Source organism: Sinocyclocheilus anshuiensis, unplaced genomic scaffold, assembly GCF_001515605.1.
Source record: "Sinocyclocheilus anshuiensis isolate Anshui unplaced genomic scaffold, SAMN03320099.WGS_v1.1 scaffold763, whole genome shotgun sequence".
Lineage (NCBI taxonomy): Eukaryota > Metazoa > Chordata > Actinopteri > Cypriniformes > Cyprinidae > Sinocyclocheilus > Sinocyclocheilus anshuiensis.
The window spans coordinates 38100-63979 of record NW_015548255.1 but is presented as its reverse complement, the minus strand read 5'-3'; the positions used below and the strand labels follow the sequence as shown (position 1 = coordinate 63979).

Sequence of the window (25880 nt, the reverse complement as noted above, 5' to 3'; positions counted from 1 at the left end):
CAACATAGGAGAGAAAATTGTGTTCTTTAAAGGTGTTTAAGTGTCTTTCTCAAGGTCACAGTGGTGGAAGATGGTCTCAGTAACTTCATGTATCGCTCCATTTACTGTTTCAACTTCAGACTGTGACCTTTGGGTTTGCAGCCTAGCGATCTAACCACTACGCTGTGTCATTCGCTGCCGATCAGCCATTTCATGATGTAATTTTAAGCTTTGTTTGCAGCTATATCTGGGCGACATGTCATCAGTAATGGAAGTGGTGTCTAGGACAGGCTTCGCTTACTCCCAGCTCTTTAGCAGTAATTGCATCTGGTGGTGGTAAGTATAGGATTAGTGGCTTTAGATAAATTTCCACCAAAAGGGCCTGTCTTCTGTGGCTTGTTTGTCGCTCTCTCTCAGTGTCTCTCTTTCTCCATCCGTCCGTCTCTCTGTTTGTCTTTCTCTATTGGTTTGTTGTCGGTTGCACGTCACGCTCCAGTTGGCCTGCTGCACTCTCAGGGGAGTACCTTTAACACCTCAGCAATGCTGGCTTTCTTCTCTCTAATCTTCCCCTTCCCCTGCCCAGATTACTGTATCAATAACCATCTGCCGGCCCCCTCAGACAGCACTGCCCCTGGTACAGTCACAGCCCGTGGGCATGCAGTCCTGCCTCATGCAGGATTATGTGGGACGTTTGAGACAACGTAATGAAATTGCACTGTGATTGGCCTGTGAGTAACCAACAGTTGCATCTTTGTTTTTGTTTCTGTCTGGGCCGTCACCAGTTCACCAGTGTTTATATCACCAGCACAAAAACAATGTGGGAAAAATAACATCTTATGACCGTGTGGTCAAGTTGGTTCTCCTTTTCTTCTGTGTGTGTGTGTGTGTGTGTGTGTGTGTGTGTGTGTGTTTGTATGTTTTTGCTGCTGTTATTTTCTTCTTCGTTTAGCTAGCTGATGATTTCAGAGCTCAGCCCATCCCTTAGGCTGTGCGTTTTGTTGAACGGTCTTTTTAGGGCCCTTCCTCTTGCAGCTGGCATGGCTAACCCACTGGCCTGATTCACAAAGGGAAATACTCTTAATTTTCTGCTTTGAGCTTCGTCACAACATGGATAACTGCACAGGATGGAGATGAAAGTGGGCGCTGAAGTAAATAATCAGTGAGGTTGGCCCTTGCGAGCTCCCCAGCCCGGTCTGTCAGGGCCACATTTCTAACCCAGACCAGATGTCAGTGTGCACTCACCCAGACACTCTTCACCTCCTCTATGCCACCTTTATTCTTCACCGTCCATCTTCTTTACATTATCTATTTTTGTGCCATTCCTGAGACTGTCAAGTGTAAGGGTTCTTTTTACACAACTTCAAACATATCCAGTATACACCGTACTTTACAAGTTTAATTTGTAGACACAACAAGTTAGCAATTTGTAGGTTTAATTCATTAACAGTATAAACACTGTGGCTCTGTGGTGCCTTCAAAACATTTCAGCTCATTTGTTTCATTTGCCTGACATGACAACTTCTGGCTCAGCCAATGAAGTGCAGCATTACATGCCCAATTTTTTTAGCTGCCTTGGTTCTGGAAATATTTTTCCAATTCATCTTTGTTGAAGAGTTGTAAGGCATGAACCAAACCACGTTCATTACTTTGATGTGTAGCAAAAAAGTTAGAAAATCAGACAAGACGACAAATGTACTGAGTACCTACAGCTTTAATGTGGTAAAGGTAAAAGTAATGAGGCGAGGTAATAATGTGTGTAACTATGTAAATATTTGCTGGTTGCAGTTCTCTGATTGGTGGAGTTTTCTCTGCAGAATTATATGCAATGTAGTTCACCAGGAATCTGTAGGTTTAAATGGTATAATTAAAAATCAGTTCCCCTATGTAGAGAATGAATGAGATTTTTTTTTTTTCGGGGACTTGACTGTTGCACTCTATGGTGTGAGTTTGGGACGGGACAAAGTCAGTGGAGTACAAAGTGTTGTGTCATAGCAGCCTTAACTAATAGAGTGACTTTCAAAGTGTAGATTTATTACAAGTCCAGCATTTCCATAGTCTTGCCTTGTGAAGAGGGTCTATTACAGTTTTCCAGTGGGGTTGCATTAACTCTAATTCCTGGAGCTAATCTTGAAATAATGCTGCTTAATCACTCTTAATAAAAGAGTGGATCACCTTGGCTGCTGGATGGCTGCATTATCAGATCATTGAGATGTAATTGGTGTCATGAAACCTAGTGGTGGGTTATCTCCATGGGGACTGGAGTTTTTCCCCAAATTTATGGCACAAAGATTAACCTTGGAGTGTTTGACCTCTGTGCAGTGAACACAAACATGGGTGTAGCTGCAGCTCTGTGACCCAGAAAAGGGAAAATCTTCTGACTGGAACCAAATACAAACAGCTAAATGCCAGGTTGGAGTGTTTTAAGTGATGTCAGATGGTCTATTATAGATTAATGTACATGTATCAGCTCTATTATGCAGTGCCTCTGACAGACAGACAGACTGCAGGTGGTCTCAACCCCTTACATCCATGAAGCACTGGTTCTTTCCACCCCCTCTTCCTCTCAAAAGGCCGAGGTTGTCCCTCTGGTCCCTAGAGCCGTTCAGTCGAGCAAAGGGTGAAGCCCAGCACACATAATTGGAATCTTTTAACCCTCACAGAGCCCTTTTATTATCTGAAATAAAGCTGTTTTATTCATTCATCTTGCTTGAGCTTGAGTTTCAGGTTATGTTGTGATATTTTATGTAACATAGTCTTTTTAACTGGTAGCATCATTGTGAATTTACACACACTCTAGAGGCAAAGTCAGTTGACTCCAAGGACAGTAATTTTGAAGTTTTAATAAACATTGTAATTTTCTGTGTCTACACCACAACTATAACAGTAGTGTCACAGAGGAGCGATATCATTGGAATCACTTTCAGAACATTTTTTTCAGCTGATGAATGGTAAAAACATTGACAGCCAATCAGAATCCACCTGACTTTAAAACTGCAGCACGTTATCGTCCGTTGGTGCGGTCGCTACTACAGTTATTGTTCTTGTTCTTGGTGTGAACGACATTAGCTGCGACTAGTTTACCATACCATAAACATACATTGAATACACTGTGACACGTCAAAATATTGTAATTCATTATATTATAATTCGCGATTTAAAGCATGCCAAATGTATGAGAGCGACCCCACATGGTTGTGTGTGAATCTGCACCTCATAGACGCAGCTAAAAATGTTGCTTATGAATAGTGTTTAAAGATGTGAAAAAAAAGTCGCAATGCCTGTAACCGATTTTCTTTACTTTTATAAATTACAAATGTGATGATTATTAGGTCAAGAAAATATAATTTTCCAATTCTTTCATGGGTTTTGGAGAAAGAACTGAAGGTTATATAATGTATATCCTAGTGCTACATACTCTAACAGAGCTTTGAAATGTGTCCTAAATGAAATAATATCATTGCTACACTAAGCTCTCATTAATTAAGGCTGCATGTGTGCTTTGTTTTGCAGGAGGCCGCCGCGTTTGCACAAGAGCGAGGCTTTGAGGTGAGTGGATGGAGGATCACACCCTAAACCGATCCTAAAGGATTATTTTTCAGCTGATAATGAAGTTCTTTTTCGGACAGTGATTGATGTGCTATTATACTCTCTTGGCCCCCTTGCAGTGGTCGCCATAGCAACCTGGCAGTCGTCATGGTTTCTTTGTTCAGCCAGCACTCCGGCTCACACACGCTCTCTCTTTCTCACACACACACTTACACTCACACACACAAACACATTTTCTCCCCTACACATTCTCTTCTCCTCTCTCTCTTTATCTCTCTCTCTCGTCCCCCTCCTTTTCTGTTATGACGCATTCCTCCCAGGTCTGCACCCAACATCGCCTACAGATGTTATTTATTGAATTTTGAGAATGCTCTTGGGAAAAGAAAAAGAAATCCTCAGGGGCTGCTTTCAATTCTGTCGGTGTACTGGGCAGGGCTGGCAGGTGCCTTTGTCGAAGGAACCCACCTTGTTAGCTTCATTAGAACTGTGCGAGGATCTGCCATGGCATTACACTCAATTATACCGCGCTGCATCCACTCATAAATACTGCATCACCTTCCCCTTAGTCTCAGAATGTGGAAACACTGATTGGCCTTGTTTGCACATAACACGTCAAAACAATATGAGTTATCTGTCTGAATAGCAGCACACTTAAATAATTGAAGTGGCTTATCTTTTTTCAAATGCAGTGCTATCCGCCTGAATGTGTTTCGTCTCAGTATGAATAATTGTCTTCCAGGATCACTCAAGGTGCGATCGACGTGACTGGAATGCAAAGCAGATTCTGGCAGCAGAGTAAGTCAGAGAGAGAGGAGAGGAGAGGGAGGGAGAGATAGAGAGCATGCAGGGGCGAGGGAGAGAGAGGAGGAGCAATTCGTGAGCCAGGGAGATAGAGGAGGGGGCGAGAGCTTGCATCGCACAGAGTAAATATATAAATGGCAAGCACTGTCACACACTTTGAGTACCTCTTCACTGATTTCACACACGTCATGTTGATTTAGGGCTCAGAGAAAAGGGAATCTTTGACATATGAGTCTTTACCCTGATTTTGCTTCAGAAATAAACATCTCAACAGAGTATGGCAGCTGAAATGTAAGCATTTAGTGACCGGACAGAGAGAAATCGAGAAAATATTCTAGTTTCAGGCCCCAAATGTGCTGAGAAGCGTGTCATCATTTGTCTTTCGGTGGTGGCGTTTTTCGATCTTATTCATACACGCCTCCGCACATCAGCTGACTTTCCACATCTGCGTGTCTGCTGACTGATTCTCAGTTTATGTGGTTCGTAACATCACAGATGTGCTCCCCCTCATTTATCAGCAATATCTTTCTACCCCACTCATACCTAGAGCGAAAACTGAGGTTTTATTTTATTGGGTAATAAAGCAATAAAGGCACAAAAGCTGTTTCCATCCAAGTTTGGAATTTAATTTATTAAAAAAATCATAATACCGTGAAAACAGTTTGAAAATAAACCAACGTTTCCAGTGTTTAGGAGAGCAAAATACGAAAATTGAAATAGGAAATTAAAATTGTAGCAGCTGTGGTCCTTTTATATTACTTAATTACTTCTCACTTTTTTAATGGACATCTAGGAATTTATTCATTAAATTCAATAAAATGTTTTATTGATGTTTACTTGCATGTCTTTTATAAAATTGTATTAAATATATATTTGGAATATTTCATATATAAAATATAATACTTAATTTATAACACAAAAAAAATTGTCTACCAGGTTTATTTATACTTTAAGGTGCATTTTGAATTGATAAATTTTCAAGAAAATGTGTTCTCATTGTAGTTTGCGTCTTGCCACTTTTTTAAATATATAATATAAAATTTATTAAATATATTTGATCAAATTTTCATTCTGAAAAAAGTAAATTTGTCTGAAAATCTAAAAAAAAAAAGAAATTATTATTGTATTAAGTTTCATTACATTGATATATCCTCACAGAATTTTTATGCAATATCACATAATTTGCATAAAATACATGGGTGGAAACCCCAGATAATGATATGCGTTATTGTGGTTGTAGGCACTCTAAATCTTGTAGTCTTTCCAGGAAGCCTGTTCCTCAATACAAACTTCCAATTAGCTCTGTGATTATCCAGAGAACTCCCTAGCAGACGCTGCTAGACATGCTGTACCTTTGTAAAGATAATATTTTTCTCACGTCTTAAACAATGTGGCAACATTCAGAAGTGTGAAAGAAGCGTGTTTTTACAATACAGCTCTACATCTCGTGAAAATCTACACGCTTTATGAAAGTGAAAATCAAACACGTCTGCTTAGCATCAATCCATTTCTCTTGCTTCAAAGAGATGCCTTGTTAATAAATCAATTTACATCTCAAGAAGGTAGATAAGAGTGTGTTATTTTCTCTCTGTATTGAGCCGGCATTAGATCTGGCTCGCAGTGTGATCCGATCCTCATCTGTTTTACTTAAATACCCTTAGATGTTGAATCCGCCGCAGGGTAATTGATGTTCTATTGGCTGCTGTTCCTCCTACAGATTACAATGAAGGAGCTGTTTTATTAGCTTTAATATGGACACAGAATTGGGCACCCTAATAAGCCAGGGGTTTTTTTTCGACTGCTTTCATCATTGTTAAAGGAGAACATCTCTTATGATAATCACTGACAGCTACATTATGGCTTTCATGAACTGATGGTTACCAGTGAATGGAGAGATATTATGGTTAAGCTTAATTAAGCTTGTGCTTATGTTTTTTACGCTTAAAACCTTCATTACACACCCCTCTGATCAAACAGTTATTGAGTAGCAAGTAGTCAATGGCATGAATATGCTAATGTGTGTCTGAGACCTTAACAGGGGACTGTGTAGTCTGGTCTTTTACATTGAAAGGTTAGTTCACTCAAAAAGTCTGTCATAATTCACTCACCCTTATGTCATTCCAAATCAGACTGACTGACTTTCCTCTGTAGAATACAACAGAAAATATTTCACATGAAATGTGAAACAATGAAAAGTAAATGGGGTCCAAAACCAACGTTGACAAAGACATTTTTCAAAATATCTCCTTTGGTGTTACACAGAAGAAAAAAAAGTAATAGGAAAAATGCAAAAACAATTTGCGAAAAGGCAGCATTACCATCCCACAAAATAAAAATCAGAGTTGTAGCTACTGTGGCACTCTTCAGTTAATTAATTACTTCAAAGCAAATGTTAGCTAGAGATCAGAAGCGACATTTTTTTTCTTGAGCCAAATACTCAGTCACGTGCCTCTCTCTGAGTCATGTAACTTTTTGATGGACCTCTAGGGATTTATTTGGTCGGTTTTTGATAATTGTGTTTAATTGTTCATGCTTTCATCTTATTACAAAGATTGTAATTATATATATATATATATATATATATATATATTATAAATAGTTTAAATTTAACACATATATCTGTCTCAAGCAACAGGTGTATGCTTTTAAGGCTCATTTTAGTCAGTTTTAAAATGACATGTAGGTGAGTAAATGATGACAGAATTTTCATTTTTGGGTAAACTATCCCTTTAACACAATAAAAAAACGTAGTGTCGACGAAGCCGACTAACACTTCTAAACCAAAGACTTGACTCTTCTCACTTTTTACATTCAGTTTCAGTGACAGATTGCCTTCAACAAGCCCTGGAATCCAGTATCACAGTATTAACCTCTCCATTAGCACCTCTGTAGACTCCCACAATGCCTCTCCCTTCTCTCCTCCTTGGAAACGATCAACCTTTTAGTGGTGATTAAAGGCTGTGTTTGGGGAAGTGATTAAAAGCCCCCTACACAATTTAGCTGGAGCAAGTTAGCGCCAGTGGGGGAAACGGCAACATGGGAGTGCGCATCCCACGGCAGCTGCTCCTAACAGTCTCCGCAGCCCTCTGCCCCCCAACCGCAGCACCTGTCTGCAGGAGAGATGTGCACAGAAAGCCTCTTTATTCCCAGAAGGGCTCTTGCCTTTCTCTGTCTGGACTGAAGGATCCAGTTGTGATGTGTCTTGATGGGTTAATTATGAGAATAGTTCTGACAGTTGATATTCAGATCAAAGTGAGCTGGCGTTCGGTCCCTCTCGGTCCCTCAGGCATATATGTATTCACACCAGCAGACAGCTATGCAGAGATAAGTGCCTCAGAGTAAGGCGGGAAGGCTAATTTATACCCCACACCTCCCAAATCCTCACTCACTCTCTCTCTCCCAACTCTTCTGCATCCAGCTCGCCCCTGCCTCCCCCTAAAATCATGCTACTAAAAATTAAACGACTCTTTAGAAGTGAATGATTAATCTAATGAAGCTGCAGAGGTGTTCTACTTCTGTTAATGAAGCCTTGCATTCTAATAAGTCACAGGCATACACTGTAATCATAATTGAAATGCCAAGCAGGGTTAAAGACAAACTGTGATCGCAGATGCCGTGCCAAGATATATATGTAGAAAGGAAATGAGTAGGCAGCGGCTGCTGGGGGCTTTAATTCAGAGCTCAGGGTCCTCGGATTCCAGCTAAACATCTGTTTTTCAATGGGCAATCGCTGTATCCTGAATACATATTATTATATATATTATATTATATATATACATATACATAGAACAACAGACTTCTCTGCATTTACAAGAGCCTTGCAAGTTTCTATGCGTGCAGACTCCCCTATGTCTGAAATTAAACACATCCTCTCTCTTCAAGGAATAAAAAAAGATGGTTTGACACGAAGAGATTGCATTTCTGATTTGCATTGTTCAAGGCCAAGAAAAGAGAGTAAATTATGAATGAGTAAATGGTATGCGAGCACATCAGACATTTAATCTGCGCAGATGAATGGAGCTCCATATGAATATATGACTCCATAGGTGCCTGTACAGTAACACCCCCCCCCACATGAATAAGTGTTCATGAGCATGTGTAGCTACACTCTCACATGGCTATCATGTGTTTGATAGTTATAATGAAGGGATAATGGTGGGATTGTAGGCAGCCACTTCTCGTCACAGGATACCTATAGACCTGCAGCCCCTGACAGATTTACAGTGCACAGTCAGCTGATACTGTAAAACAGTAAGGTTTTTATAGAGCCCTGGGCTCTGCTTAAAACAAGCCACCACATTCGTACTCGCCTGCTTTCTGGGTCTAGCCTTGGGCCTGTACTGTCTGTGGTTGAGTTTTCCAGAGAAGACGTAATTATCTAGTTAGTTTTGCATTCTGGTGTCGGTTCCAATCGGAACACTTTGTTAACCTTCCCCAAAGCGCACTATATTAATGATATCATCCATATTTATGAAGTGGATTTATACTTGTTGGGGGGAAAAACTTTTTATTGTATTTCAGTTAAAATGTTGGTCATTAGTAAATTTTAACTGGATGTTGCACTTTAAATTTGGTCTTATGTTGCGGCCACATTTATCGTTGTTTGGTGAATTTCCTGTGGGCGAATTCCAGCCATTTTATTTATTTATTTTTCAAGATTTGTTTGTTGCATTTTTGCCTTTATTCCGATAGTATAGTTGAGGAAAGGACAGGAAGTGGGATGCTAGAAAGAGATGGCGGTGGGTTCAGGAAATGACCATGTGCCGGGATTCGACCTTGCGTCGCCCGAAGCACAGTTGCGCTACATGTCGGAGTGCTGCCCATGAGGCTATCGACTCTGAGCCGAAATCCAGTCATTTCAATAGGAATCCAATCGACTGGGAATAACCCACACAGATTTCACTTTGGGTTCAGTTGTTCACAAAAAATTGCAGTGTTGACCAACAGAAAGCTGATTTGGTTTATAAGTCTCTTATGTGTGAGCTGTGCATCTTAAATTGCTACACTATTGACAATGGAAAATTGATCTTTTTTGCCTGCACCTTTAGTGTTCTGTCATTGAAAAACATGAATCACTGAGCCAATTTCACTTGCAATACAAATGCAAACGAAAACAACTGTCTGGCAGTGTAAACTCGCACCAAAGTCAATATCTTGAACCGCAAATGCTGCAGTAAGCTGATTGAAACCGTTTGGTGCTCTGCTGATTGGCCAGACTGCAGGAAAGCGGACCCTTTTATTCGAGTGTGGAAGGAGGCAGAGGTGATGAGGCAGCTGGGCCTGCCTGGGACACCACACTACCTCGCCATTAACAAAACTGTCAAGGGCTGGTAGCTGCCATGGCCAAGCAGCCTCTCTAGCCTGCTTTTGGCAGGGGGACGAGTGGACATGTGACAGACTCAAAGCTTTGGCACTGCCTCAGACCCTCTTACTGGGGCTTTGTGTGACTAGGGGTTGGGGGATGGTATCAAACCACCAGCACTCAACCCCTTAGACCAATCCACAAGCACCGGCACCACCCATTCCACACACTCCTCCTGCCCCAGCTCCTTCTGTCCAGTGCCAGCTGGGAGGTGTGAAGACTAGGAAATGCAGATGATCTCACTCAATTCCATAAACTTAAAGCACTCACATACATGCTTATCTGTTAGTTCTATACTAATATTTATTTTGTATATTGATTAAATTATATATTAGAAAAAAATAACCGCTAAAACTGTAGTTGCTCTTCTAGGACATCTATGTGAACTGACGTCACCCATGAAAAATCCCTTTAGTTGCTTGAACTTATTTTCTGAGTTGCTCTCAGAAAGTAAGATAGTTCTGAGAGAAGTTATATCATTATTTATTTTCAGATGCCATTTGAATTCATATTTTGTTATTTAATGCAATGACATTCAGAAATGTTGGTTTCCAAAAGTGTCCAAATACTTTTGGACCTACTGTAGGTGTGGACAGCGCTCTGATCTGCATGCTTTACAGAGCCCACTCCCACCTGGTCAAAGCTGGCACCCTAATCAGGATCTTGTACTTTGACTTCTTCAGTGCCCTCAACATGCCTCTCCGACTTGGTAACAAGCTCAGCGCGATACCGGTGAACGCCTCCACAATCTGCTAAATCATAGACTATTTTACCAGCAGGCAGAAGTTTGCGAGGCTCTGGGGAGAGAGCGTGGAGGTGGTGTAGTTCTACAGGTTGCTTGGAGTCCACTTAAACAGCAGACTGTACTGGAAAAGCAAGTAAGCTGTGCAATACATGAAAGGTCAGATCATGAGACGAAGGTTTTAACATGTACAACACACTTCTAAAGGTATATTTAACTATTTTATTTAGTGCTTTTATAGACAAAAATGTTCTGTTAGTGGCATCTCCATTACTGGACTCATTAGAAGTCATTAGAGTCAAATTCAAGAAACAATTCTGTTTATCCTCATAAACATGCTTGGAGTATTGTAGTAGTAGTAGTAGTAGTACTGGCTTGTTCCACCACAGTATTATGAAAGTGTTAGATAAGATACCCAAGCCAAATGACGTTTGAATGTCTTGATTCTTGCATTGGCATTCTGTACATTCCGTACAGAATTACGACAGAATTTCCTGCACTACTATTTAAGACTCTTGAAGAGTCTACAGCGCGACTAGTGTAGTCTGTTTCCCAAATGAATGACTCTTATGAGCTGGTTCTTAGTGAGTCAGAAACATGCAGCGTGACCAGTGTTGTCTGATTTCCTATGGAATGACTCTTATAATCTGGTTCTTAGTGAATCAAAACATACAGCATGACTAGTGTAGACAGATTCACAAACGAATGACTCTTATAAGCCGGTTCTTTTTGAATCAAAAACTTAGTGCGACCAGTGTTGTCAGATTCCCAACGAATGACTCTTATGAGGCGGTTCTAAATTAACTAAAAACATACTGTGTGACTAGTGTAGTCAGATTATGAGTCTTATTCTTTGTAATGAATCAAACCCACACAGCTCTGCCAGTTCCCAAATGAATTACTCTGAATGTTTGGTTTCTGTGAATGATGCTTTTTAGTGAATCAAACACATATAGTTTGCAACCAAGTGTTTTATGTCAGTCAGTCTGTCTGACTGTTTTAACTAGTAAACCTGAAAGCCACAGAAATATATTTTTTGATATACAGAGATAGTGTTACATATTACTGTTGTCTTTGTCTACACAAATATGCACAATTGTATGTTAAATCTATTTGCATCCTCTCCAAAACATCTGTTTTACTGCATTGTGAATTTCTGAATAACTGCCTGCCTCATTTAGTCCTAAAGAAGCATTTGAATGCTAAAGAGATCTGACGTTGGTATCACCTCTGTAGCTCTCTTTCCCTCTAACATAACTTATTTTCAGAGCATCAGTTTTGCCATTTCTTCTGTTTTTTTTGACAATCAGAGTGACATTTCAACTTGTTTATTCAAGCATTGATTCTCTCCGATTATTTCAAACAACTGTCCAACTTTTGTCCCAACTTTTTTCTTGAAAGAAAATCGGTGTATTGCAAATGTAGCCATTCAAAAGCCAGAAGATTGAAAACATCAGTGGATTGCTTTAAAACCACTGAGCGATATATGTGTCATTTTAGTATCTTGTTAGCATTTAAACATTTCATTGGAATGAATACGTGAGTCATGAGTGATGTGATTACACATGACATTTAGCATTTCAACACAACAGTCGTTCTGAGTGAGATGTAGTTGGCAATTGCAGTCACTAAACATGCTCAGTAGATATGACTCAGGCTTTACAAGGTGCAGTATTAAAGTAAATCTAATCTGATCTAGAATAACTTAATATTTGCTTCTTACCCTCAAGTATGTGTTTTATTTTTTCTCTCGTGCAGACTGAAGACATTGAGGAGATTGCGAAGAAGGCCCAAAGCTTGCCTAAAGAGAACAAGAAAAGGCAGAGGATTGTTGTCTTCACCCAAGGCAAAGAAGGAACTGTAATGACCAAAGGTGCGTGGGTCAGTTTTCATCTATTCAGAATTAGGTTTTCATAATCACGCTTTTAGATCAGGACCGTCTTGTGTTAAAAAGAAATAACACAACCCCCAGAAACACTTTTAGTTATTTACGGTTGGAATGATGTTGATAGATTTCTTCTGTAAATATTAGTGAATAGCCTCAAACAAGGTCATCTTAAGAATAGAATGCCGTTTTCTCTGGCGGCTTTCGATGTTGCTCAGTGTGAAATGAATTTGCCCTTGGCAATGACCTCCTATCTCTCAGTTGCAGAATTTGAATCCAAAGGGCTGTTGCAGTCACATTGCTATGGTTACTGAGTGGTGGGGGATCTTTCTGTGGAGTGGATAAGTTTAACCGAATAGTGGGGAAAGCATAACAGTTGTAGCTGATTAAACCAGCGGGGTTTGAAGTTGAAAGCGGGAAGGCGGCAGGAATGTAAAGGAGACAGGCTGAGCTGTTTATGCTCTTCTTCTCCTGCTCTTCATTTCTTCTCCTTTTGCACCTGCCAGAACAGCATTCCTCGCTTTACAGTCCGCCAGTGCCCAGTCTCAGCTAAATTCCATTTGTTCAGGATAATTCGGCTTTTATCGCCTTTTGTATTTTGATTCATTGAATTTCACAGTGTTCTTACAATGAATTCCATCGAGGTTGGACATTATTTCAATCTCTCGGGGACACAATGAGCGGCTGCCCTTGCTACACTCTGGAGATCCTGGAAAAACAATGAGGTAAACATTGTACATGACCTTTAGTGTCTGCCTAGACGCAAAAACCTTGAAGAGGTTTGCCTAGTGGGTGGCATATATGTGGCAGCTATTTCAGCCTTGGTGCTCATGCAAGAAACAAAAGTTTGAATTCAGTCTGCGTCCAATTTTTCCTCCCTCTCAGCTAAAAATGGCTAAAACAAAAATCCTGATATAAAGTCACATTTTTGTTCATTTACACTTGGGTTCAAAAGTTTGGGGTTGGTCATTTTTTTTATAGTTTTGATAGAAGTCTCTTATGCTTACCAGGGCTGCATTTATTTGATAAAAAAATACAGTAAAGAAGTATTATTTTGAAATATTATTACAATTTAAAATAAATGTTTTCTACTTTAATATCTTTTCAAATGTCATTTATTCCTGTGATGGCAAAGCTGATTTTTTTTTTCAGCAGCCATTACTCCACTCTTTAATGTCACATGATCCTTTAGAAATCATTCTAATATACTAAGTTTGGTGCTCAAAAAAATTTATTTCTTATCAATGTTGCAAATAGTTCAGTTGAAAACAGAGTGCTTTATATTTTTTGTGGAATTACGGTGTTTTTATTTCAGGATTCTTTGAATAGAAAGTTCAAAAGAACAGCATTTATTTGAAATAGAACAACTTATAACATTTCATAACATTATAAATATCTTTACTGACACTTCATAAATTAAACCATCCTTGCTGAATAAAAGTATTAATTTCTTTAAAGAAAAATATTTTCAATGGTAGTGTATGTCATCTTGCTGTTAATTCGACTTTATTTAATGCGATTGTATAAATCTTTTTTTTTTTTTTTTTTTGTCAATAAAACATCTTTATTTCCTCTGACAGTATTTAATTGTTGGTTTAATTAGATTTAAACCATGTTTATTTTCTTGTCAAAGCATATTTTTACTGAACATTCTTAAATAGTTATATATAATATATATAATATTATATAATCATATAACATTGTCACCATTTTCACTTGTTTGCCAATGGTGACATGCGTGCCTAAGGTTGCCGACCACTGATCTGTACAATAAAATGCCATGTTAAGGTTGTTCTCTGATTTTATAGGCCTCACTCTAAGACAACTTGTTGCTTGACAAATGACGTCCCTCACCCCTGTTAGCTTATAATCCTATTCACAAGTCTGCACTACAGAATTGAAGTGTTGTTAAACAGAGCTGTCGCAGATCTCTGTATTATACAATTTACTCAACATGTTACCAGAGTAACGCGGCAAAGCTGGCTGTATTGGTTCCACTGCGCTGCGTTTATCACACAAACGCTAATAGCATTAGTCCCCCTGGGCTGATAAGGCTGCTCAGGCAATTGCTACTCCTGTAAAGCCTCATCAGAGGAAAGCGCTACAAGACAATCCTTCCCTTTTGCTACAGAACCACCTCACTCCCACTTGTTCCGAGCTAACTTTCAGCCTAAGCGTCGGCTTTAGAGAAAATACTCTCCTGGAGGCATTTTACACTGCGCTGAGGAAAAAGGCGGGCTCGGCTAACCTCCCGCAGCCCTTTCATAAGGAGCCGCAGGGTCGGCGACAACTCCCAGCGAACCTATACAAACGAACACTAAGTGAACGAGGACGCCACGTACGAGGTAGTTGGCCGCAAAAAATGTCAGGCATCGCACGAGCGCCGAATAAGTGGGTTCAAATAGCAGGGGCGACGGAGAAGGAGAGGGACGTTATTGCTCCCCGCTGCCTCCGCCAATAAACATCAATATAAAAGAGAACTGAAGATTTGCTCAACCTCCCAGAGGCTGTGCTCTGATGCCGTCTGATCTCTACATTTCATTTGCAATTTGCTCTCTATGTGGGGATGTGATCATTCAGCAGGCTCTGAATGTCACAATGAAGTTGTTTTAATGGTGATTAAGAAGGCTGGGATGATAGGCCCTGGGGGCGACGCTCCAAAGAGATGCAGATTTGTTATTGTGTAGTTCCTTTTTGTGCACGCCGGCTTTCTCTCGCGGCATAAACGCAGGCTGTCCTCGCCCCTCCACATTAATTTCCTTAATGAAAGCTGCCAGAAGAGGAACCCTTAATGAAGCACCTTTGTGACATCGCTGAACAGAACGCGGCCCTGCTGGCGCACCTATTACAGGCTCATATTAAGAGCACGGCGCCCACGGTCTTTGATCTAATGATGGCTGCGTGTGCAGGGTCGCCCAGGGGCTCCGACAGGGACAACAGCGTCACAGGGAGGAAGAGAGTCTGTGGTGTTCTATTAGTACTTTCCCTCCTCCGTGAGTTCACGTATTAAGCTAACTTAATCGCACTCTTCGTGACCATTTTTCAAAATAGAACGTCCCGTGTAATCACAAACTTGATGTGTAGGAATGTAGCCCAACAAGGGCAGGCTTACAGTTTTGGGCAGAGTCATAACTCATAAGTGTTGTACTTTATTCTAACTTCCTGGAACCGAGGTTCTAGAGAGATAACCTTTGTTGTGTTCCTTTTAATATCACAAGAAGTGAAACTAACACCACAACAGGAGGGTCTTTGCATTTCTGCAGAGAGAGAGAGAGAGAGGCTGCTGCAGGTGTGTTTATTTCCAGTTGACTTGTAAACTCCACTGTTCAGTGATATCTGGATGTGACCATATCCTTATCTTATCTAGACTGGAATACACTGGGCTTGGATGTGGTTGTCCCAACTCAAGCGCATGATGTGATTTAAAGGGATAGTCCACCCAAAAATAAAAAATGTCTTTGTTTACTAACCCTCATGTCATTCCAAACCGGCATGACTGACTTGTAGGACTGACTTCTCCAAAGTTCTGCTCAAAGTTTGCTTTATGTTTTGCAGGTGCTTGTAAATCAAGGCTACATTAAAGTTGGCATAAAACGAAAATTCACCCTATTTTCTAAATGCATGTTATAGATAGTGAATAGTTCATCAATGCATATGTTTGATTTCTTAAAACAAACAAAAAAAAACTTTTTCAGCTCGAAATTTTCATCAAAACTGTCATAACTCCATCTTCCGGTGAAACATTAGACTTCTCCCTGGTGACATATGCAGGGCTTCTACAATGATTTACCAATTTATAGAACCAAGTTCTGCCCTACTTTTTTTTTCTTTTTCAATAATCTGTTTCATTCAGAAAAGATCTGTCACTACTTCTGTTTCATTGTGACTCTAAGAGTGAGAGAAATAAATTGCCTTTACTTCGGTTGTGAATAATTCTAAAGTCACTCCATGTAATCCGTTTTGTTTTTGTCATCCTACTAAAGAGGAACATTTTCATTCCTGCTCCTGGAGAGGTGCTGCTCGTCTTGAAACTTATTCAGGAGGAATGTGTCTAATGTGCTGTCAGATTTACCTGCACCTAATGAACTCCCCAGAGGAGACTTTTAGTTTCAGTCTGTTTTCCTCCATCTCCGTGAGCCCTTAGCAAAGGTCATTATGCACTCAGGAACACACACGCTCTTCCTGTGCGTGTGTGTGTGTGTGCGCGAGTATGTTCATGCTCTCCCTCACATTTTTCTTGTGTTATGTTAGGGCTATTATTCTGTAATGTTTGCCCGTCCTTGTTTGTGTCTCATTAATGCAATGCACCTTCAACGCAGCTGAGTTAAAACAGAAACACTGTAAGCAGTCAGTTAGTAGCTGCTTGTTTTGATAGGCTTAAAAAGCAAAAGAAAAGCTTATAGTTATAAGATGTGGCATTGATTGATTACGTAAACAGCCTCTGTGATGCCTTTACTGACATAAAGTGGACTGAACTTTCCTGTTTAGGCACCATAGGATGGTTATTAGCCTACTTTATAAAAAAAAAAAGTAGGCTAATTGTGAGAATAATTCTCTCAGTCACAATTTCATATCTCAGTTGTGACTTTATCTCACAACTTTTTCATAACTGAAGCTATTTCTCACAGTTGAGAAACTGATTTATCATTTTATTATCTCTCTTTCTCATAACTTTTATATTATTTTATCTCACAATTGCACATTTCTCGCAGTTTCAACTTAATGTCTCAATAGGGGTTATGCGCAACAGACTTCCGTATTCTGTTAACCGGGTCTCGTCGCTTCCGGTTCAAGCGTTTTGCATATGCTTCGTTAAATATGAAGCAGTTTTACTCAAGATGCCTTCAAAGTAGATACCAGTGATGATCATAACCAATGTCCATCACATATGCGGACTGATATCTAAAAGTTTTTTTTTTTTAATTCTTTTCACATTTAGATATAAAAATTGAATAAAACGTCAACAATAAAAACAGCTAGCTAGTTTAACTGATTATCTTAAAAGTCCATAGATATCGCTATTATTTAATACGGCTGTTAACACGTTCTCCGACAAGCGGAAGCAATGAGACCTGTTTTCCGGGCTTGGTCAGGTGATGTTCGACATATACCCTATTACAAATTTATCATAATAGTGACTATACATCTCACAGTTGAAACTTTGTATCTCACAGTTGCATCTTTAATTTTCATAATTGTAACTTTAGATCTCAAAATTGACTTTTTATATTTTAATGTGACTTATTATTTTAAACTCACAATTACCTTTATTTTTACTCCGAGGTGGAAACAAGCTGACTTTCTCACAATTGCAATTTCATATCTTAATTGTGACTATATCTCACAACTGCAAGCTTATTTATTTTATTTTAATTGACATCTCAAAATTGACAGCTCAAAATGTGACATTTTATCTTTTTAAACTATTAACTTTATATTTATATTGTATCTCAATTTTGGTTGAATTTTAAACTATTTTTCATAATTGTGACTATACATCTCATATGTACAACTTTATATTTCACAATTGTGACTTTTTATACCTTTTTTTTTTTTTTTACTCACAATTACCTTTATTTTTTATTCTGAGGCGGAAACAAGCTATCATAGATTTTGTTGATTTTTGAACACAGATTTTGAATTCACCTCATGAAATTTGAGCATATGCATCGCATTCGTTCAGTATCTCACTCGCGATGGGAAGGGCAACGGATAAAGACCTCACGTCCGCCAAATCGATCGTGACATCACCGCTCGTCTTCAGCTAATTAGCATGGCTCAGAGGCGAGGGGATCTGATCAATGTCTCGCTTTGAAAAGGGCAAAACTGCCTCTTAAAGCTCTCTTCGTCCCAGACTCCTCTGATTATTTGTGCTGGTTATCTCCTGCCACTCTCGGCATGGTGGGTGCCCTTTATTAGTGGCTAAATGTGTTTGTCACGCTCATGTTTCTCTGACCAGCCCTAGCGTGGAGATGGTGGATCAGAGAAAAGAAGGCAAGTGAGGGCAGTTTCCTCAGTCTGTTTGCCAAGAGGAGGGCCATCCTTGTTTACTCCTTGGAGCTTTTGTTTGGCTCTGGAGCCGACGAGAAGTGGATTTGAGAGGAATAATCTCTCACCGTTCCGCAGCTGTCTGAAGGCCTTGAATCTCTCTCCTGCTCATTGGTTTTGTGTCATGTCTCATTGTGTAGTGAATAGCTTGTCATTCAGTAGCTCAGGTATCTATTGGAGACGTGAAACATTTCTGTTGCTGTCTGAACAGCCGAATGATAATCCACCATGCGATCACTTTTTGAAAGTCGCAGTGATATGTTTGAAATGACAATGCCTAAGCTACAGTAAAAGAGTAATTATCGCATGACCCGAGGCTTTCATGGTTTTGGCTTGTCACATTACGAGCATAATCATATTATAGCATAACAAGAGAATTTATTACACGTAATTGGCATGACTCTACAGTGCTGTAAATGTTATGATGTTTTTTTCTGATGCTCGGGCTCTATAAATAGTCACGCATGCATGGTTTGTATTCGCCGGCCTGTTTTATTTTGAGCCGGTCCAATACGTTTACAGTGCTGCTTGTTCCTGGAGTGCCTTTTTGTGGGCAGAGCTGTGGTTTCCTCTTCCTCCTGAGAGGCCCGTGCCAAAGGGATAACAAAACCCTGAAAGCAACATCTCACTTCTGATCTGTGCACACTAGTGTCAAACACAGCACCAAACAGAAACAGCTGTACAAGAGCTATTAATATAACCTCACAGCTCGGGAGGTGTAACTTTGTTGCCCCTTTTTTTCCGCTCCCTGGATAGTCACGCAGAGGAAAGTATTTTCACTTTCTGCATGAACATGTAAAGTGAAGAATGGCAAAACCACAAAAGCGATGGAGCTCCCTGTGAACTGCCCAGAGACTGTGTTTACAGGGACGACCACAAGCCAGTAACAACAAAGTCAGGTTTTGGCAGCAAAGTTTTAATTGCCATGCCTATTAAAGAGCCCTGCCAATGGCCTCTTTTGTGTTATACATTAACATGAAATTGGTCCTGGAATGCTCTCAGACTAACCAAAGCAGCATGTTGAGAGCCAAGTTCAATAATATGTTTTGAATAAAGATGTGATGTGTTCTCTCCGGGTTGATGAAATGGAAGGAGATGTCCATCAAGGATGGTTTTGAGGGGAATGAGAGCAGAGTGTAGCGATTTAGGAATTTAATTTCTCTGTCTTTATTTGCCCTAGTTTGCTCTTGCGTGCTTACATAAATGGTCCTCTTTCACATTGGACCAGAACCTCTTGTAAAACCTTAATTCAGAAATGATTCATTTTTACTCTTTAAATGATTTAAATTCCCTTGTTTAGCAGACTTGTCCTTTCACTTATACTATTTTGCCCTATATTTGACACTCAAGAATTGGGTTAGTGTTCTGGTTATTAGCTGTTCATTTAATAAATATATATTTTCCGCCCATGCGGAAGTGTTTCCTGTACTACGGTTAAGGGCGCTACAACAATGCTACTAAATCTACTGTGCCAAACAGTGTGATTCTAATGAGCTGGTTCTTTTTAGTGAGTAAAAAACACACATTGTAACGGTTTGATTCCCATTCGAATTAACTGGTTCATAGTGAATCAAAAACATACAGCACAACCCAGTGTAGGGTGATTCCCAAATGAATGACTCTTTTGAGTCAATTCTTTGTAATGAATGAGACCCACACAGCTTGATCAGTATAGTTCAACCACCGATTCCCAAACTAATGATTCAAATCTTTTTTGTGAATCAAACACATACAGCTTATGCTGTACTCAAGGCTCGTGATCCACTTGTGATTTTTATGATACACATTGAGTTGTGTCAGTAGTATTTTACCAAAATTAATGAATGAAATTACCACTTTTTTGTGCTTAATTTATAGTTGAGGCCCATTACTGGATTGCATTTAAGCAACCTCTAAAAAGACAGTGAAAAGTCATTAAAGTCTTTGTAAACACCTTTTGCGAAAATTATTTTAAATGTATTTATGTGGAATTGTGTTTCCTTTTTACAAATATTTCTTCCACAAAACTACTAAAGAAGCATTAATCTTATGAGTTTAGGAATACTGGAAGACAATACTCAATTATTATATGATTTTTGCTGTGCATGTTGGTTAACGATGACAGTAATGAAAACATCCTATTGGACCAATTAGTAGTGTGAATCTTTCTTTTTTCTAAGCATCTGCCTCTTGCCTCCATTCCTTGAAACTCTTGTCATTGTCCCCATTGAGAGCTGAGAGAGGCTCCTGGACACCATTTGGCATCCAAGTGGTTGGACGCCTCGTCCTCCAGCGCAGCCCCTCTCATTTCACACGTCCTCCCCCCATTATCATATCAATTGATGCAGCTTGTAGTAGACAAAGTGAGGTTATGGGAACCACCTAGAGCAACATGCACCATTAAACATCAATGCAAGGGGACTAGCACATATGCAAGTTCAGCCTTGTTTACCAAGATGGAAGACTGGCAGTGTATGTTTCTCAAGCTCTTAAGAGCTCACGGTCCTCCCTCTGAACCCTAAATCAAGTTTAAATCTGTTTTAAACACCAAGGTTTTATTGTATTGACATTTGTTCCATGCAGCAATTTACATGGACTTAATAGGCAGCGTGCGCTTGTGTTTTAAATATTTTTTATTGTAGCATATTTTTTTTTTATTGTGGAGTCTGACCCTTGGATATGACCTAATGTTGTACCATGTACTTCTAAGAACCACCTCATAATTTTTTTTTCAGATGACTCACCACGGTTGGGATGTTTGGACATTTCCCGGCATGCCTCTGGTGCGTGACCTGTCATCAAAGGGCAGAGGGGTTAGCCTGTGCTAGTACCTACATTCTCGCCATGTTGAAGTGCATTTTCTCTGCTTACTCCCTCACAAATCTGAAGAGAAGAGTGTCGTTGCTTCATACGAGCCTTAATCGTCAGTTTGATGCCCATTACTGTCTAGAGCCTCTTCAGTTCAGTCATGGGTATCAAAGGGAGGAACAGTTAATGGCTATTTTTTTTCTCTCACTCTCAGGCTGCGCTGTTTCTGAGTCATAAAAGGAAGTGGAATCAGGTCAGCCTGTGTACAGGAAGGAAGGAACCACATACAGTTTCATTTCGAACATATTCATTTGCGTCTGGTCATTTTTTTCCCCCTTCAGTCATTTGTCTGCAGATTTAGGCTCCATATGAACGTATGCACTTGATTTCTTTCGTAGTTTGTCATGAGGGAGAAAGCATGCTATGATGGCAATGGAAATATTGTAATCTTTAATTGTAAAATAATAGATAGATCATGAGTTTCTGTTAACTTAATTCACACGGAAGATCCTCTAGTTAATCATTTCAAGAGGAAGGCAGGCGAGCATGCTTCATTGCCTGCATTAATTAAGCAAAGTCATTTTGCTGCTAATTAGCTGATTCTAAAAGGATCTGCTTTTTGTCTAATTAATTATCAAAGACACAATCGCCTGCCTCGTTTAGGGAAAAACCGCTCACATGCAGCAGACATGTCTTGAGTGCTCATTGTTACATCAGTTGAAAGCCTTTGCTGGCGTTCTGTGTTGTTTACTGTCTGTGTCTGAAGGTTTCCTCTGAAGTTCTCCACACAAAGTGATGGTCTTTGACACCTACTGACTACAATTAGCAGGTGTATACTTTAAAGCCCTATGTTGTTGAAGATTACTGGCTATTTTGGTGAAAGAATGTCTGGGCTGGCTAAGACTGGCTCGAGTACTTTTTCTGCCTCTTGTGTAAGGAAATGTAAAGTTTCATGCAGCCTTCAAGTGGAGTATTGTAATTTTGAGTTACTTGCACATATATGACCACAAGAAGTCATATTTGCTTCTGGGATGAATTCTCTGATACCAGAGTAACAAAGGAAAGGGATATGTTGACATCAAAGATGGCAGAAGGCAACTCTGCAATTGACATCGATGAATGATTTTGTTGACAGATCTTGTTGGGACAGATCTTTTCTGAATGTTAATATACTTTATTTTAGTATCAATGAATGTTAATATACTTTTAATTTTATTTTATTTGTAATTATAATAATTATAAATGCACAGTTATTATATATTGATATGTGTTGTTATTCATTGATTTAATATTGATTTATTAATTAACATTATTGTATGTAATAACTATTATTATGAATATTATTGTCATTAAATTCATTTTCATGCAAATATTCAAACATTATTATAAATATTTTAGCCTCTTTAGAACACAAGCCTGATAACCTAATAGATTAAAGGGGTGGTTGATTGCGATTTCACTTTTTTAACGTTAGTTAGTGTCTAATGTTGCTGTTTGATCATAAACAATATCTGCAAAGTTACGAAGTTGAAAGTTCAGTGCAAACGGAGATATCGTCTTTTAAAATTCTGGCAGTTTAATGCCTACAAAAACGGCTGGTAGGGACTACAACAATTTACTTCCCCGGTTCGTGACGTAACAAACCCAGATAAACCCCACCCTCGGGAAAAGGCAGCAAAGGGGGCGAGGCCATGCTGCGCTGCTTTAGAGAAGAGGAAGCGAAAACTAGAGGTGCACATAAAAATCTATTCATATATAAATCGCGATTCTGTCTTCTAACGATTCTAATGGATTCACAAGTTTCAAAATCACATTAAAAGCCATGCTTGCACAGGTTCTGCACGATCCTCTTCAATAATATCCTCTGCTTCTCAATCGGGCTCAAATTGATAAGCGATATTAACGAGGCCGTTGTTTACAATACAACCGGCGCACATGCCGCTGAGGTGAGGGGCGGGACGTTTAGACGCGCACTATGAACTAGTTTCCGCACTATTGGAGACTGCACCCCATAAACACAATCAAGCCTAGAAAAAAAAACAGTGAACCACCCCTTTAATGAACCCAATAATTAATACATAACTCATGTTGTGTAAAAGTGATGCAGTATCCTGGTGTATTCAGCAGCAGTGACAGTAATTGTGTCATCTATTGTTTTTGTTTTGACTACCTCCCACTTTTTTCCTAGACTTGAATGTGTAATGTGTTGTAATATCGACTGATTAACTGTGGAGTAGAGACTTACCACGTGCACTTAAAGGCAGCAGTAGCTCAGTTTCAAATGGGAAATCGCAGCACTGGAGTGGGTTGCCAGACTTGCCGCATGTGGAATTTTCTGAAGGTCCTCAAGAATCTAATATTGGGTTCTCTGAAGGGATGATCTTACTGCAAAGCAAAGTTATATCAGCCTCATTCATCCCTAATGGAGGCTAATGCCATGAATAAAACACAAGCGTACAGTAGAAGGCATTCGAGAGGGAACCATGGGACAGTTCATGCATTATTTTAGCCTGAAAAGAGACAGATCATTCAAACTGAATGCTGAAAATAGACTGACGCTGTCTTTCAAATGCTATTTTAGTGAACAGCTCCATTTTTGTGCAAGAATTGCCATGCTGAAGAGCTGGCAAATGATATAATTGCCTCTCCTTAAGTTCAAGGCCCAAGCAGGGCTCTTACAGCTCATCAAGTGAAACTGGCAAGTGAATCTGTTCCTTTCTGCATGTCTTGTGAGAACTTCTCCATCTTTTCATGGTACTAAGTTTGTTCCTGCCTCTGTTATGTCATAGATAATTAGTATGGGATGATATTAGACTCAAAATGATTAATAGATGCACGCACAATTATCCATGTACTGCATAAATTTTATACATGTATCTTACTAACCACAAACAAATGCCTTTCAATTTGAGTCTGTGGAATTCAGGATTAAATTAATGTGCAGCGATTTGTACAAATACAGACATGTTTGCGAATAAAAATGTTCTGTTCTGCATTAATATATCATAAATTGCTCATGCAAAAAGGAATCCGTGCATATGTGGATCAGGTGACACGCGTGCATTAATTGATGTCTAGATGTCCATGAAAAATCGTCCTCTTCACATGAGTAAATATGTGCTTGGCCCGAGCTCAGGCTGAACGGAACGGATTGAACTAAGGGCTGTTTTAATTAAGCAGTGTATCTAGATTCTATAGTGTATCTATATGTTTGGTTGACTGTATTTTATTCTGATAATGAACAGGCTGCAGCATTTGCAGTGCTGTAGGTCTATATGAAAGGTGCATTTCTCTCATACTGCAGAGATGGCTAATCAGCATAGTCAACTTCATCTTTGTATAATAGTAATAATAATAATAGCCTACAAGGAAGGAATAACTGACAACGTGCCGTTGAATTACAGAAAGAAAGAAAAAAAAAAACAAGGTACCGTCACAAAGTTCTTGTTTGGCAAAATTAATATTAGCTATTCTGTGTCTTAATACAAGTTAAGTTAGAACAAATTCAATAAAACATCTTTATTATATTTCTACGGTAGAGGAGAATAGCACTGGGCCTTGTTCGTTGGTAGTTGTGTGTGTGGGGGACGTGAAATGCTGTAAACTGCGAAAATGAAGTCTCAAAATCCATAAGAACCAAACAAGATCGACTCGAACTAGACATCAATTAATGCATTTAATAATAGCCTACAAGGAAGGAATAACTGACAACGTTCCGTTGAATTCCACAGACTCAAATTGAAAGGCATTTGTTTGTGGTTAGTAAGATACATGTATAAAATGTATGCAGTACATGGATAATTGTGCGTGCATCTATTAATCATTTTGAGTCTAATATCATCCCATAGATTAGCATCATGCTAACTAGATTTGTTTGCGATGAAGAAATAAGCAGCGAACAAGGTGTTCGAGCTGACAAAAAGATGACTGGCTTTTATTTTTGCAGCTTTAAATCTACGCTTGACACTGAAAAAGTTGAGCTTCTATGGGGAAAATATACAGTCTTTTATCAAAAAATGACAATTTTTGACAGCAGAAAGTCTCGCACGTCTGCCAAACAGCCGGTCTGTGAATGAGGCTCGTTTTTCAGCACAACGATAGTTTAACAAGCTCACACTTACCGTGAACCGTCTTTTCCACAGGTGACAAGGTGGAGACGTTCCCTGTCCTGGAGATCGACCAGAGCGAGATAGTGGACACCACCGGTGCTGGAGACGCCTTTGTTGGAGGTACTATGCTACCAAGCCATAAAGATGTACTTTCAAAGTACATCTTTAATAACTTCAATACTTTAAGCAATAGTTCACTCAAAAATGAAAATTTTGTCATCGTCTATCCACCCTCATGTTGTTGCAAACCTGTATGACTTTTCTTTTTGCTGAGAAACTGATTATGATGATAATTTCAACAGTTTTTGTGAATTCAATGAAAGTCAGTGGTGTCCAGAAAAGCATTTGGACCCCATTGACTTCCATTGACTGTATGGACTAAAAAGCACTGAGACAATTTATAAAAAAAAAATTATATATATTTATTTATATCTTTTGTGTTTGATAGAAGAGACTAATTCTATAGTAATATATTTATTATTATTATTGTTATTATTATTAATAATGTTCAAACAGATATTCAAAATATTCATAGCCTAATCTAATAGATTGTTGTTGTTGTTATGAAATAAATATTCATACAAATATTTAAACATTATTTTAATTGGTTTAGTCTCTCTA

At 39.2% G+C, this 25880-nt stretch overlaps 1 protein-coding gene across 3 annotated transcripts in view; it reads left to right on the top strand.

The window, feature by feature from the left end:
- LOC107655429 (adenosine kinase-like) overlaps positions 1-25880 on the top strand; it is a 184361-nt gene that overhangs the window by 150500 nt on the left and 7981 nt on the right. For all 3 annotated transcript variants that reach the window (XM_016442914.1, XM_016442911.1, XM_016442913.1), the window contains 3 exons: positions 3490-3525; positions 12189-12303; positions 25293-25379. In XM_016442914.1, coding sequence (XP_016298400.1) covers positions 3490-3525; positions 12189-12303; positions 25293-25379 — 238 coding nt within the window. The remainder of the gene's footprint in view (positions 1-3489; positions 3526-12188; positions 12304-25292; positions 25380-25880) is intronic.